Source organism: Phyllostomus hastatus, unplaced genomic scaffold, assembly GCF_019186645.2.
Source record: "Phyllostomus hastatus isolate PE091 unplaced genomic scaffold, TTU_PhHast_1.1 phas_contig_1048, whole genome shotgun sequence".
In the NCBI taxonomy this organism is placed as follows: Eukaryota; Metazoa; Chordata; class Mammalia; order Chiroptera; family Phyllostomidae; genus Phyllostomus; species Phyllostomus hastatus.
The window spans coordinates 415,452-430,821 of record NW_025333513.1 but is presented as its reverse complement, the minus strand read 5'-3'; the positions used below and the strand labels follow the sequence as shown (position 1 = coordinate 430,821).

Sequence of the window (15,370 nt, the reverse complement as noted above, 5' to 3'; positions counted from 1 at the left end):
TGGGCGGACAAGAGCCTGCTGCTTAGGTCCCTGGAGCCGACAGCCCTGCTCAAGGGCAGGGGAGCTCAAGTAGCCCCGGACTCAGCATCTGCTACAGTGCGCACTGGGAGGCCGCCAGGTCCCTGGCTACCATCTGCTCGGCAGAGAGGACAGGCGAGAAGGGGAGCCTGGGACCCTGGGTCACCAGGGTCTCCTAATAACCAAGCCAGTGGCCTTGGCCTGCCAGGCGGGCGGAAATACCGGGAACAACAGAACGACTTTCACCGGGTCAAGAGTTCTTTGGAGGTGATGTTTTTATAGTTGGCTCTTCTTCCTTCCTCGCACCTCTTTCTCTTCCCATTTTCTTTTTTCCTCCTTCTATCTGTACTTGCCTGTGATCACCAGAGAAGTAGGTGGTGGTTCAGGTGTTCAGCTCAGAACATCCAAGGTCTTCCAGGAAGGGCCCAACTTCTCTCCTCCCTCACCACCTCCCTGCTCAATCTGAGGAGCGCAGCAGACAGACGGCCTCCCTTCCCCGCTCGTCCTCCAGGACGTCAGGACCCGGGGAACCTGGGAAGACACTTGCTGTCCTTACCTCTTGGCCGAAGACAGAGCAGTGCAGAATGTAAATAGACTTCAGCTGCCACAGCTTGGCTGACAGGGACCGCCTCCTTTTTCTCTTCTCCGCTGGATTTTGTCAAAAACTGGATCTGCCTGCCTTCCACCTGGGCGGCAGGTGAGTCACGGGAAGAGCCACCATCAAAGGAACATGAATGCCCAGCCGCTGCAGACCCACCCGGCCAGAGAAAGCAGCCCTCCGGACGGTGCCCCGGCCCGGGAGACACCCCGCCTGCCACTGGCACCTGGGCTCTAGCTGCAGACCCAGCTCCTGACCTGCCGGCCACACAGCCCAGCGGAGTGCGATGTCGCCGCCCCAGCAGAGCCACTCTGAACCTGGTGCCTGAGCCATGGCCCACGTGCCCTGTCAGCTCCTCTCTGCCTGAGCCTCTGAGCACAAAGGGCCATGGTGTGCTTGTTCCGGGACTGCTGGGGGAAAACAAGTAAAAGTCTCTTTTCTCCCTGCCATGTTCACTGCTGCTTGGGTTGCATGTGCTGGGTCCCTGCAAGAGCTGCCGCTTCCCTCCCGGAGCCCTCCCAGTGTGCCTGTGTCCCAGAGCTGCATGGAGATGTGTGCGCTCTCCTGACCCGTGTGCGCTGCAAGGTCGCAGGACTGGTCCCGCACCCACAGCCCCACGGGGCTCCCGGATGCACGGATGACAGGGGCTCCCGGCCCCACTGGTGCCCGTGGGACCAGACTTTGTGAACTACCTCAATGTGAATGCTAACAAGGAGCTGACCCAGAGACTGTCGGCGGTTGGCTTCCCCCCGCCCCTGCCTGTCCCCGACTGGTGGGCAGAGGTCATGCACGTGCCCCCCCAGCTTGGAGCAGCTCGGCTGAGGGGCGAGTGGGCCAGCGCCCACATGAGGTTGTGGGGGTGTGCGGTCGGCAGGCCACCCTCGGCCACACACAGGAGGAGCGGCGGGTCCTCCGTTCTCCCACTCTGGCCCTTTGTCGATAGTTTGTCTGCTTCGTGGTAATGACTATGATGTGGCAGTGCCATCTGTCTTCATCCGAGTGCCGCTGCTACCGCCTTAACGGTTTTTCCCTTTTCAAGCGTCTGCCGATTCCTCTCTCGTCAGGTTCGCGGACGCTGGAGCAGAGCGTCGGGCAGTGGCTGGAGGCGGTGGGGCTGCAGCAGTATGAGAGCAAGTTGCTGCTGAATGGCTTTGACGATGTCCGCTTCCTGGTAAGTGCAGGCCTCCTGGGGGGCCGGCCTGTGGGGACTGCTCCTGCAGCGAGTCAAACAGTGCGTGGAAGTGACTCACGGAGCCGGGACTGTCATGGGCCTTCTTTCCAAACTCTGTCCCCCTCTACTTTGCTGTACAGAGAGCTCTCTGTAAGTCTGCATCCCAAGAAACAGGGCCCCTCCCCAGTCTCCCTCTCAAAGCTCAGGCCACCTGTTGTGTGGCACGACATCAGCCTTCTCATTCCGTTAGACGCCAGGAGTTGTGGTGGACGGGGCAGCCGGGTCACTGTGGTGACTGTCTGCCCTGCCCCGTCTTAGTGGGACACCAGAAATCTCTTCTGTTTTCCACAACTTTGCTGTTGAGCAAGTCACTTGTCTGGCAGAAAGGCCTCTTCTCTGCCCGGTGTCTGGGGGGCTGCAGCAGCCTCAGGTGCCCCTCCGTGCACCCATGGCCTTGCAGACGGCTCTTGCAGAGGAGAGGCTGGTTGTTCAAAGCATTGGTTGCTTTTCTGAAGTGTAATTAAAAAAAAAAAAAGAAGAGGAAAAGTCTAGGTGTCTTCAGGCTCCCTATGGAGTAGGGGCTTCCTCTGACAGTCTGAATGTCACTGAGAACAGGGTGCCCACAGTGACGATCCCTCTCCAAGAAGCCCTCCTTGAGACCCCCTCATGGGTTGGGCCAGGGCAGCACAGCCCGGGCACAGCTGAGCCAAGGGCTGCAGCTCACTTCAGAGGCAGCACTGGCGTCCCCAGGGCAGCATTTAACGGTGATGCCAGTGAGAGCTGTCACTTCTGTACCTACTGTGTGCTAGGCACCGTGGGCACTGGTGCCCATATGTCAGCCCCTCAGATCTTTCCAGCAGCCTGAGATGTGCACTAACATTACTGTTTTTTAATATATATTTTATTGATTATGCTATTACAGTTGTCCCATTTTCCTCCCTTCATTCCCCTCCACCCTGCACACCCTCTCCCACCCACATCCCCCCCCCCTTGAGTTCATGTCCATGTGCCATAAGTTCTTTAGCTTCTACATTTCCCATACTATTCTTGCCCTCTCCCTACCAACTATGTTACATCTATTTTCTACCTACCATCTATGCTACTTATTCTCTGTACCTTTTCCCCTCTCTCCTCCTCCCACTCCCCTGTTGCTAACCCTCCATGTGATCTCCATTTCTGTGGTTCTGTTCCTGTTCTAGTTGTTTGCTTAGTTTGTTTTTGTTTTTGTTTTTGTTTTAGGTGTAGTTGTTAATTGTGAGTTTGCTGTTATTTTACTATACATGTTTTTCATCTTCTTTTTCTTAGATAAGTCCCTTTAACATTTCATAAAATAAGGGCTTGGTGATGATGAACTCCTTTAACTTGACCTTATCTGAGAAGCACTTTATCTGCCCTTCCATTCTAAATGAAAGCTTTGCTGGATAGAGCAATCTTGGATGTAGGTCCTTGTCTTTCATGACTTGGAATACTTCTTTCCAGCCCCTTCTTGCCTGTAAGGTCTCTTTTGAGAAATCAGCTGACAGTCTGATGGGAACTCCTTTGTAGGTAACTCTCTCCTTTTCTCTTACTGCTTCTAGGATGCTTTCCTGCATTTTTACCTTGGCTAATGTAATTATGATGTGCCTTGGTGTGTCCATCCTTGGGTCCAAGTTCTTTGGGACTCTCTGAGCTTCCTGGACTTCCTGGAAGTCTATTTCCTTTGCCAGATTTGGGAAGTTCTCCTTTAGTATTTGTTCAAATAACTTTTCCATTTGTTGCTCTTCCTCTTCTCCTTCTGGTACCCCTATAATTTGGATGTTGGAACGTTTCAAGATGTCCTGGAGGTTCCCAAGCCTCTGCTCATTTTTTTGGATTCTTGTTTCTTCATTCTTTTCTGTTGGTTGTTTCTTTCTTCCTTCTGGTCCACTCCACTGATTTGAGTCCCAGTTTCCTTCCCATCACTGTTGGTTCCCTGTGCATTTTCCTTCATTTCACTTAGCATAGTCTTCATTTGTTCATCTAATTTGCGACCAAAATTCAACCAATTCTGTGAGCATCCTGATCACCAGTGCTTTGAACTGTGCATCTGATAGGTTGGCTGTCTCTTGGTTGCTTAGCTGTATTTGCTGTGGAGCTTTGATCTGCTCTTCTGTTCAAGCCATTTATTTTCCTCTGTTGTGCCTGTTATGTAGTGAGGGGCAGAGCTGTAGGTGTTCACCAGGGTGGGCAACCCAGTCACTGGGTTGTGACGCTATATGTGGGGGTGGGGTCCAAGAGGGAACAATGGCACTTGCTCCGCTCTCTATTGGACTTGAGTCCCTTCCACCGCTTCCCCCAAGCAAACTGGGCCTTTCTGGTGCTAATTCCCGTGTGGGCGGGCTTGTGTATGTTCTAGGACCCCATGGGTCTCTCCAACGAACTCTCTTGTGAGACTGCAAGTCTCTCCCTGCGCCTCAACTCCCACAGGTGTTTTTAGTCAGTGTCCTGAGGCTCTGTTTCCTGGCTGGGACCTTGGGTTGTGGGCAGTGCCTTGCGTCACAATCGTCACCTTGCTGGGTCTGCTGGTTGCCACCCCGCGCCCAGGGACCACCTGCTGAGGTCTTGGGTGACCGGGATGCCTTATGCACCTGCTCTTTGTGCCACTACCCCTCTCTACCTGGCTGCCTGTCTCCGTCCTTCCTACGGGTCTGGATGAATGTGTCTATTTTAACCCCTTGGTTGTCCGACTTCCATACAGTTCAATTTTCTGTCAGTTCTGGTTGGTATTCTGTTTCTAAATTGTTGTCCCTATCTTGGTTGTGCAAGGAGGCACAGTGTGTCTACCTACGCCTCCATCTTGGCTGGAAGTCGCATTAATGTTTTAATCCAGAGCAGTTAAGTGGCTTGCTCACGTCACAGCACCGGTAGTCGCCACTGTGGGAACGTGCAGCAGGCACTCCGGGTCTGAGGCCGTGCTGTAACCACGGTGTCCTTCCTACATGTGAGGATGTGGGGAGCGACAACGTAACTATTTCCGTGCTCTGAGCCACCGACTTTGTGTGTTGCCTCAGGAGCGTGGTTCGAGGTGAATTTAGCCAACCTTCCTGCCCTTCCTTGTTCCCTGGCAGGCCTGTCGCCTGCTCACACAGCTCCTGGGAGCACAGTCCTGACTTGGCATTGAGCCACCTTTCCTCTCTGAAGCAGATCCCTCTCTCTGCTCACTCACTCCGCTGCCTTTTGAGGGGCAGTGGGCAACCTCTGCTGCCAAAGTCAAAGGTCAAAGTCAGCTTCGGGCTCCTATCGCTGCTCTCACCTCTCCAGTGTGGGTCTCTGTGGGTTTCCCACTGACGAGGTGGCATTTGGTGCCTCCCAAATGCCCAGGGAGCTGGCCTAGGGCTTCCAGGAGGGGCCCTGAGCAGGACAGCTCACCTTACCGGGGCCATCTGCATCTCCAGGGCAGGCTGTGAAGTCTGCAGCAAGCCACCCTTCCAAAGCCTACTGAAGGCCAGTTATTTTTAGCTTTAAAAAATACTAGGTTTTAAAATAGCAATTTTTAAAAAAAAGTTAAACTGAGTATATTTATGGCTCTTAAAACCTAACCCCTGACTCATAGTGTTCTTTGGGAAATGCCAACAAACCCAGAACGGGGTGGGGGTTCAGCCTGGGAAGGGGCGAGTGGCCCTGGCACTGAGTGCAGCAGGGCCTCCCCTCTCTGAGCACGTACTTTCCTCAGACTGGCCATCAGACGGGCGATGGAGGGTGGCCATGGACTCCACACGTCCCCTGCCTGTGCTTCAGTATTTTAGAGGCTGAGCTCTTGACTTCTCGCTCCTCCTGGTGATTTTGGAAAGGGTGAGGTTCCCTGCCCTTCCCAGTGCTCCCAGACAGAGAGTAACTAGCTCGTCAGGAATCTGGGGAGGTCTGGCCCTGGCCCAAACATCCATTCAAGATGCAGGGCCTCTGTGAGAAAGGGTCTGTTCCCATTCGGCAAGGGCCCTCATTGAGGGAGGCCAGCAGCTCCATTTTTCCAGGACCCTCCCAGGCCCCTCCTGGGGCCCTGAGCACAAGCTGTTCTTCCTGACCCCTCTCGGTCTGTTGGGCGGCTGGCAGGCAGTCTGCACAAGGGCTGCTGATTGCACCCCACCCGAGTCTGTTCATTCACGTGCCCAGAGTGGCCTGAGTAGCCGTGCAGAGCATCCTGGGTAATTGCGTGTAAATTGCCAGGTGGGCTGTAACGCTAATTAAGTTTTAGCGACCAGAAAAAAGAGGAAGGAAACACCCAAGAAGGGGCCATTTTTTAGAAACATTGCATATGGTATACCGCACATCACAGTAGCTGTGGGGCGTCCCCGTGTGGCGGTTGTCTCCCTTGGTTCAGAAATGCCCTGCGGACTCTTCCACCAGGTGCACACGTGGCTCCCAGGAAACCAGGCTCTAGCTCTAGTGGGGACATCTGGAAACGGTGTTTCACACGGCAGGTCCTGCAGGCTTGTTGTGAGGTGCAGGGCATCTGTAGGGCTCAGGGCTCCCTCTCTGGGAGGAGGGAACTGTAACAGCATGTGGTCTACCGTATTTTGCCATATATAATGTGCACTTTTTTTGCCCAAATTTTTGAGAGAAAAGTAAGGATGTGCATCATAGATGGATAGCACTGATTCTGTATCAGCCTTCTATGATATATAAATATCGTAAATTTCTCACCAGTACATAAAATTGCTTGTATCTTGTTGTATCTGTTCTTGTGTTTTGAGATTATGTGTTACATAAAATTTCTTATACCATAATATGTTAAAAAATAAATGTTAAATCCCTTTATAATACAAAAACCAAATATGTAAATATAAATAAATAATTGAATTTAAAAATTAAAATGAAAGATTTTTTCTCCAAAAATTTGGGCCCAAAACAAGGGTGCATGTTATACAGGCAAAATACGGTAATCATCCCCTCTCTGCCTGAACCCCTTCCAGGTCATCTTTGCTGTGATGCTGTTTCAGTGGGGGTGGGGGGGGTTCACCCCTTACAAAGTAGGAGCCCATTTGTGTTTTTCACCACACAGGCTGATTGATTTAGAGCATTCTTCATATGAAAGAAAAATGTGTTTCCTCATGACTGCTCTTCCTTGGTCCCAGGTGTACCTTCTGGGGGCACACAGGCCACACTTAAGCCCCTTAGGGAATTGAGCTCCCTGCCACGGCCCCGGGTCCTGTCTTGTCAAAGCCCGGCACCCGCTTTCTCTTGGGCGCTTCCTGCGATGTGATGACTGGTGATGACTGAGCTAGACAAGCGAGCGCTGCAACCTGAACGTTATTCACACTCTTGCCTGCAGGCAGAAGGGGCCATTGATCGGCTGGGGTCAGGGTCAGGGCAGCGCCAGGTCCTCCCTAGGCTGACGCCGGCCAACACCAGGTGGGCCAGCACTGGCTCACGCATCACAGCCAGTTCCATTCTCACTACAAATCTTGTACGCAGGAAGTATGCTTTCCTAGGAAAAGGGGGAAGGTAGTTGGTAGCTCCAAGCACGCTGGTACAGGTCTCCATGTCTGGGGACTCGGCCTGACCTCCCTTCATGGGCGTGTTAAGTAAGCAATGATGTCCCTAAAGCTGGAGTAGTGTGTGGACATTAAAACTGTTTTCGAAGAACGTCTACTGTGAAAAAAACATTTACCTTGGAGTGTTGAGGAAGAAATCAGACACAAAAATCCATATGCAGCATGATCTTAATTTCAGAAGAGGAAACTTCTCCCGGGGAATGACAGGTGGCTTCATCTTGTTTTGGAGTGCAGCAGATTTCCTGCGTTTCCTACAATGAAGGTATCTGAAACCAGAAAAGCAAATAACGTAGGTGTCTTAAGGGAGTCGATGGTGCAGCTGGGAACACTAGGCACATAAAGCAATAAGAACAGCAGCCTGGCCAAGTGTTAAGTGCTGCGGTGAGGCCTGTAAGTGCCGCAGCAGCGCAGGTGGACGAGAACCTGTTTCCCCAAGTGTCTACCACATGCCGCTGGAGCCGGCCCACAGCCCTGGAGGACTGTCAGCCGGGTCCCCTGTGAGTGCTGAGGCCAAGGGTCGGGGCACCTCCAGTAGGTGGCACAGCCATGACGCCAGTCCAGATCTGCCCACTTTGAACCTGTGGTCACACTCGCTGTCCTGGGTGTTTGTTGAGGCTGTGGGACTTGGAAAGGTGCAGGGAATGGAAAGGCTGGTGAGGGGCCTGTGCTGTCTGTGGTGAGTGCGGAGGCCAGCCTGAGTGTAGGGAAGGGCAGGAGAGGTGGGCTGGGCTGGACAGCAAGGGGTCTCGACAGCCACACTGTGGGGGCAGAGGGCCCTCTGGTTGTGCCCCTCACTGGGCAGAGAGCCCCTGCACCCTTCAGAGCGGGCACATGGCGGGCGGTCATGTGGCAAGGACGGGCATAGGGAAGATGGAAGGAGTCTGGCAGCAGGCTCAGGATGAGCTGGAAGCAGAGACTGAGTGGGCACGCCTGTCGCCTCGTGCAGCCAGCGTCAGGGAGGCCTCGTGCCCGCCCATCCGTTTATTGCTCCGTGGGCTCCTGCACACGCAGATAGGCTCCCACTGTTTTCCTGCCTGTTTCTGAGACTGTGCCAGCCTGTCCCCACATGTTGGAGGGAGATGACAGCTGAAGAAGAGCAGCCCTAAGAGCTGAGAGGCATAAGTTCAGGGAGCAAGTTCTTCTTTTCTGGCTTCCATGAAGCTTTCCAGCCAGGCCCCCAGACCCCTGAGCTTCCCTTCCTGCTCCTGTCCCCAGCCCTGGAAGCCGCTTCCTTTGTGTGCCGTGGGGCAGTGTGTGCCCTGGCCTTCCTGAGCCACATCTTGCCCTCCTCCGTCCTGTCCTTTGCTTTCTTCCCTCCCGGGTTTCAAGGGGAGGTGCTACCCGCACTGCAGTCCCGATGCCTCCCTGCCTCAGCGTCATCCCCCCTAGCTGGCCCCCCTTCTCTCCACACCGAGCTCGGGCGCTCCAGGCCGACTGCGGGAGATTTCTCCTCAGCTTCGGCTTTGGAGGGTCTGGAGGGTCGATGGAGCTCAGGCTTTGACAGGAATACTTTCAGGATGGATCCTGTCTCCTGGACTAGCTCAATTCTGTGGTCACTTAGGAACTTAACTCCTTGATGCCCCCCAGGGTTGGTGCGCACCAGCTGCCTTCCCATCTTCTCTGGGCCCTTTGACCTTGAGACGCAGTCCTGTGCACTGTGCTCTCCCGTTCTCCGGCTCTTTCTCTGCCCGACTACCTGGTATTATTCAGAGTGACGGCAGCTGCAGTTATTCAGGAGTCCAGCTTTCTTTGCCCCGGTAGGGCTCTGGCCTTCTTCAGTCCCCTTTATAGCGGAAAGACATTGGAGCAGCATTCTCGTGTCTGTTGATTTAATTAGCTGCACTTTAAGATGGAATTGGGCTGGCAACAGACCCCATTACGTAGCTCTTGAGTGCTGACATCTCAGCGTGAGCAGCAGCAGGGGGTCCTACCCCAGCATCCCAGACTTGCAGGTTCGTTTAGTGAACCCAGAGGGCAGGGCAGTGGGGCCCATGTGTCTCTGTAAAGGCACAGGCCTCCTAACACACCAAGTGTCAGTTATGACTCAGGGGTTCAAGGGCATCCCTCAAGCCCATCTGCGGACTCCTGGGGTCCACAGACACCACGTTCAGGGTCCTGGGATTAAGTAATTTCCCCAAGGTTGCTCCTCAAACAGACTCCTGAGCCCAGAGTGGCATCCTCCCCTCCCAATCCAGTCCCCACACCTCCCTTCCCACCGAGAGCAGCCTGGTGTTGAGCCAGTGGGCTGGGTTAGCGCGTCACTGGCAGGTGCCGGCCTGGGTCAGGCAGACAATTCCATCCACCCACTGTGTGCTGGGCGCCCTTCTACCAAAGGCTGGAGACAGAGCTGTGAGGGAGCAGACCCCGGTGACCTCCTGGCGCTGGCTTGGAGGTCCGCTGACGCCCTTCTAGACCTGCAGCTGCCATCACCGCAGGTCCTGGAGCCGTGTTCCCCCTGCCACTCTTGTGGAGCTCCAGGGCCAAGGGCAGCTTGCTGAGGCCATGGTTCAGTAAGCTGGACGGGGAAAGCAGAAAAGAAAACTCAAGGTCCCCCACACCCCCTTGCTCTCAAAGAGAACTGGACCAGAAGTCAGGAGATGTGGGATTCCCTCCAGGTGCCCCTGGGTGCTGTGCAGCCTCCCTGTTCATCCCTGCCTCATGGGATCTCATGTGACTGCCCGCTTCATGGGGCATGAGGTCTAAAGGGGTCGCACGTCACCTGCAGTGGCACACAGCAGCACCCAGCACTGATCGGGACAGTGTGAGGGTGTGAGGCTGAGGGTGGCGTCTTCCCGGCACTGAGGGCAGGCCCCAGCCTCTCCCTGCAGATACCGGCTTTGTCCTCAGACCCAGGAGGCAAAACCACTTTGGGTGGTCTTGGACTTAGTCAATCTACACTGCTGATTTGGGGGTGAATATGGCACCTGGACCTCAGAAAGGCAAATGTTTGGGGGGGCAGTGGATGTATAGACAGAGGCCATGCCTGGTCCAGAGAGAATGGGGATGCCACGGCCCTGCCTGCGGGGACAAGGGCCATAGGGGCATCGCCTGCACAGCACTGGGAAGAGTTTCCCTAACCCCTGAGGGCCCTTCTCATGAAGACGCAGACGGGGCAGGTCTCCAGCTTCGAGAACTAGGGACCCGTGACATTTTTGCTCGTCCTCGTCTTCTCTGGAAATAGTTGCTCTCTGTAACCATCAGGTTCTCTCTCTCCGTGTGAGGACAGGGCTGGGGTGGGGTGAGGGATCGTTGGCAGAGTAGGGTGTGTGGGTCAAGGCTGAGCCACGTTTTTTGCTGAGGGTGGTGAGCTTTTTAAAGGGGCAGCCATGTGCAGGGGGACACTGTCAGTTTGGGAAGTTCTGTGACCTAGCCCGGGGGGGTGGCCACGGGCTGGCTGGACAGCGGAGGACAGGTGAGCGCAAGAAGGGCCATCGGGCTGAGCTCAGTGTGTGGAATTCCTTACCTGCAAGGCAGCTCCGTTCATTCCTGAGTACAAAGTTCTGACCTTGTACCCAGCTTGAGCAGTGAAGTCGGGATTTGAACCTACTTCTGATTTAAACAGCTTCTTATTCTGCTGCAGCTGCCTTGCATAGCGCTGCCACACAGACAGCTCCCAACCCCTGGATGTGGACTGCTTCAGGAAGCATGGTGTCCACAGTATTTTCCATCATTAAGATTTTTGGGCCACAGCAGTAGAAACAGAGCCTTGCCACCCCCCTTCCCTCCGCAGCCCCTCATGCCCGGGACTCCCTGTCCCCGGGAGTGTAGTCTGCACTGAGAAACAAGTGCGCTCACCCCTCTTCCGCCCAGCCCACCCCGGGGGCTTGTGTGGTCAGGGCAGCCCCAGCCTCAGAAGACAGTGCTGGCTTAGACCAGCGTCCTGTTTAGTGACCACCTGATGACTGCCCAGGACAGCTGTGTCACCATGGCCAGGGGCGGGTTGAACTCTGGGATGCCCATGCTCCACAGAGTGTGTGCTCATGGCAGCTGTGCGTACAGGGCAGTAAAGCGTAGGGTGTGTGCGTGCAACATCCTAGTGTGTGATGAAAGCATGCCAGAAACAGTGTGTGTGCTACAATCCTGATTTTGCTAAAACCTTTTTAAAATAGCTTAGAAAAAATACACCAAGATGGTAGGTGAAATCCCAGTCTTTTAAAAGTATATTAGTTTACTTAAAAGATATACCAACTGTTGTTTTCTCTCTGTGGTGATGGATTTAGGGTGGCTTTTACATTTTTCTCTGTGCTTTCTTCATTTTCACATTTTTCTACTCAGAAAAAAAAATTTGTTTTAATGTGGGGAAGAGATAGAGGCAAGGCCCAGTGGAAACCCCCAGCGACCTCGAAGTCCCGTTGAGCCAGCCCAGCGCTGGAAAGCTGCGTGAGCTCCTCACCTCGAGACCCAGGAGGAGGCCCGGGTGACTGGACCCAGCCCTCCTGCTCCGGCTGCTCTTCTGAGGCTGGGTTGAGCGAGCTGGGTGTTGGGGAGCTGGGCTCCGGGGACTTACCACACTGCCCCCGTTGGATGCCAGATTCCCAGCTGATGGGAGGAAGGGCCAGCCCCGGGGGAGCCCTGCCAAGGAATCGGCCCCCAGCAACAGAGCCTCCAGACCTGGTGCTGGGGTCTGCCCAGCACCCCCAAGCTGAGAGCTTGTCTTCCACAAGGAGGGGCCGAAATGTTGCTAGGCCTTAGGTCTCCGACGAGGACCTTTGCTCCCCGGCGGGGCTCCCCGGCGGCTGACCTCCCTGGCCCCATGTGCTGCCTGTGCAGGAGGAGGGAGGAGGTGGGCAGAGCACAGGGCACACTCACCACCACTGTGTGGGTCGGGGCTCCTGTAGATGTGTCGACGTCTGGGTCCAGAGTCAGCTTCCCAGGCCCACCTCCAGTTCACCCAAGATAGCCCAGCCTCCACCTCCCCGCACTGGCACCTTTTGCCAAGGGACTGCTGAGCCCTGTGTGCCCAGAAAGAAGCCCGGCTTCAGGGTGAAGTTCAAACGACTGTCCCCGCCCTGCTTTGGTTCTTCTCATTTGGGCTAGGAAAGAGGCAGCTCTGCGATCTGAACTTGGCAGGAGTGGGGCTGTGCGGCCTCAGGCCAGTCCCTCTGAGATGAACCTCCGCTTCCTCAGGACTAAACGGGACAGCTTGCCTCTGGCGCCTGCAGGAGCAACTTCCTGTTACGGCTGGCTGCCTTCCCGGCCCCGCCTCACAGCTCCCCACCTCACAGCCTGGGCTTCCCTGCCTGGCACTGCCCGGTGACCCCAGTGGGGGTCCCCCATGGATCCACTCCTCTGCCCTCTAACCACCTACCTCTATGCAAAGCCCCAGACTCCCCCACCACCTCACCCTCCATATCATGGGGGCCCCTACCCCACTCCTGCACCGGGCTGCTCTGCGCCCCCCCCGCCCCCCCCAGTGCTTCACAGAGGACTCAGAGACCAAACAGATGAAGGCAGCAGCATTGGCTTCGGCTAGTAAGCCTCTTGTTGTTCTTTTGTGTCAGTGTGCCCTCCAGCCATAAGTTTCCTTGTCACTCAGCAGCATTTGTTGAAGACAGACAACATGCCGGGAATTACTCCAGATGCAGGAGAGGAGTGGATGAGACAGACCGGCTTCTGCCCCATCACAGCCTTGGACCCTCCATGGGCAACCCAGCCTGTTTTCCCTTTGGCCGAGAGGGCCCACAGTAGTGCTCCAGCAGTTACAGAAATGTTTAGCAAAATACTAACAAGCAGGATGCTTGCCGAGATGTATAAGGACCTTTCCTTCTAAAATCATATGGTCAAGAAGTATCTCATCATAATCAGAGCCCTGGAGGCCAGAGAAAGCTTATGAAAAAGGAATGCAGGCCTGCTCAGCACCCCCCTTTCTACCTGGAATACTCCCTGCCCGGACCCTGACCTGGCTGCAGACCGCCCGACCTCTGTCCACCCAGTGAGCTACACCCAGGGACCTGGAGCCTCAGAGTCCCTGCTTGGTGGTGATAAGCCGCTGTGCAAGGTGCCACCTTCTGCGCCTGTTGGTGGAGCCCGAGGAAGGTACTGGCAGGGAGGAGAAAGCGTTCAATGGATCAGGCCCATGGAGAGGAGACCTAATAGCCGTCATGACAGGCACTGCTTCTAGGAGGGCCGTATCTAGGCAGGACACCCACTAACGGTGTGTGCCATCCTGCAAGTCGTCCCGCAGGGCAGACTGGCCCTGTCCCTCACTGAGTGCACGGGCTGGTGGGCCTTGCCCCAGTCAGCCAGCTCCAGGCTCCCAGACGCAGAGGCCTGGGCCGACCCTGACCGCCCATCACTGTGCGGCCTGGCAGGCCCTCCACTCTTCCATTTCTGGGAGTGTCCTAGGAGGCACACGTGTCCAAAACACAAGTGCGGGGGGTGAGGGGGGACAGGATGGCACCTCCCACTGCCAAGGGCCGTGTCCCAGCCCTGTGACGGAGTGCCTGCCCCTGTTCCCAGGCTGCTTTGTCTTCGTCAGACCCCGCCTGACTGAGAAAGGGGCCTGGAACGGACTTTGGGGTCAGTCAGATGGAGGGTTAACTGCCCCTTTGCCGTCCGTCCGTCCGTGAGCTCTGTGACTTCGAGTGAGTCGGGGTGGTTCTCTGGGCCTCAGTGTCTCTGTACCATGTGGACAGTTCGGGCCTTGACGGTGTAGTGGCAGGACTTTTTCAGGTAGTGAGTATAGAACCCCCGCACAGCACCAGGATGTGGTCAGGACCCACGTCGCTGCATCCTTGCGTGTCTCGCCCCCGCAGAGAGCAGCAGTGGGGGCACAGGGAACACCCTGAGGACCACCGCTTGCTCTGCTCTGCCCTCAACGTCTGCAAGGCAGGCTGTGGCCAAGAAGGGGGCCCCCCGGCAGCCCCAGCAGCCGTGTAACCTGTTTCCTCGCCTACAGCGTGGGGGCTGGAGTAAACACTGCCCCTGGCTGTGAGGACCGGTGAGAGGACAGCGGGAGCCAGAGCCCGCGGGGACAGGAGGCGCCACGAGGCTGTGTCCCACCTCTGCTGCCCTCCTGCCCCTTCCTCAGTAGCTGAGCCCAGCCGGGCCAAGTGCGGTCTAGTTATGTGTATCAAATTCACTTAAAATAGAACTTTTTTAACATCTAAGAAGATCTCTATTAACTGAAATGCTTAGGCCCAGGAGCTGTTCCCTGTGTCGGCTCCCTAACCTTGCTCGTGAAGAGCTCAGACGTGCACTGGCTCACAGCCATCGGCAGCTGCGGGCACGGGGCGTAGGGTGTCCCTTTCCCCCACAGTGCTCCTAGTGAAGAGGTTTCTAGAAGGCAGTAGTGTAGTCCCTTCCTCCCTTAGTAAGAAGGGGTGGTAACTTCCAGAATCTTTCTTGTCTGTGAGGATCTATAGCACCTTATTTTTTTTATGTAGTCCAGAAAGTATCCAGCCATGGAGCCATGTAATATGAGAAATGAAGACATTTATTGAAGATACAAGAAACACTGTACAGAGGACAATGATGCCTTCAGAGTAGGCACCTTGGGACCTCACACAGTTTCTCCCAGTCACCATCAGCTGCCCCATCATATTTTCTTAAATCTCATCAATAGTCTGAAGTCCCTTCCCTTTCAAAGTTGATTTTAGTTTTGGGAAAAGCCAGAAGTCACAGAGTGCCAAATCTGGGCTGTAGAGAGGCTGAGTCACCTGGGTGATTTGATGTTTTGCCAAAAAACTCTGCATGAGACGTGATGCACGAGAAGGCACATTGTCATGATGAAGCTGCCAGTCACCAGTTGCCCACACCTGCAGCCTTCTCAATAATCCAGATAGTTTCTGCAGAGGATGTTCAAGCTTAATGCAAAATTTGACGCAGCTTCATTGCTCTACAAACTCAATCATTTTTAATGTGACGGCCACACAGTGCACATGCTCACTCAATGGCATCTACCAACCCCACTGACCAGTAGAGTGAAGTTGTCCCTGTTCATGCATGCACAGTCCACTCCACTCTCCTTGGCTGTCAGGTTACATCGATGCCACGCAGTGTTCTCATTAACAGTAGTCGGACTTTTTCCTCACAGACCTCGTATATATTCAAAGTATGTGTATATATATTTAA

At 54.9% G+C, this 15,370-nt stretch overlaps 1 protein-coding gene across 4 annotated transcripts in view; it reads left to right on the top strand.

The window, feature by feature from the left end:
• Window positions 1-15,370, top strand: part of ANKS1A (ankyrin repeat and sterile alpha motif domain containing 1A) — a 187,900-nt gene that overhangs the window by 157,551 nt on the left and 14,979 nt on the right. For all 4 annotated transcript variants that reach the window (XM_045835604.1, XM_045835594.1, XM_045835584.1 and 1 more), the window contains one exon: window positions 1,681-1,787. In XM_045835604.1, the coding sequence (XP_045691560.1) occupies window positions 1,681-1,787 (107 nt within the window). The remainder of the gene's footprint in view (window positions 1-1,680; window positions 1,788-15,370) is intronic.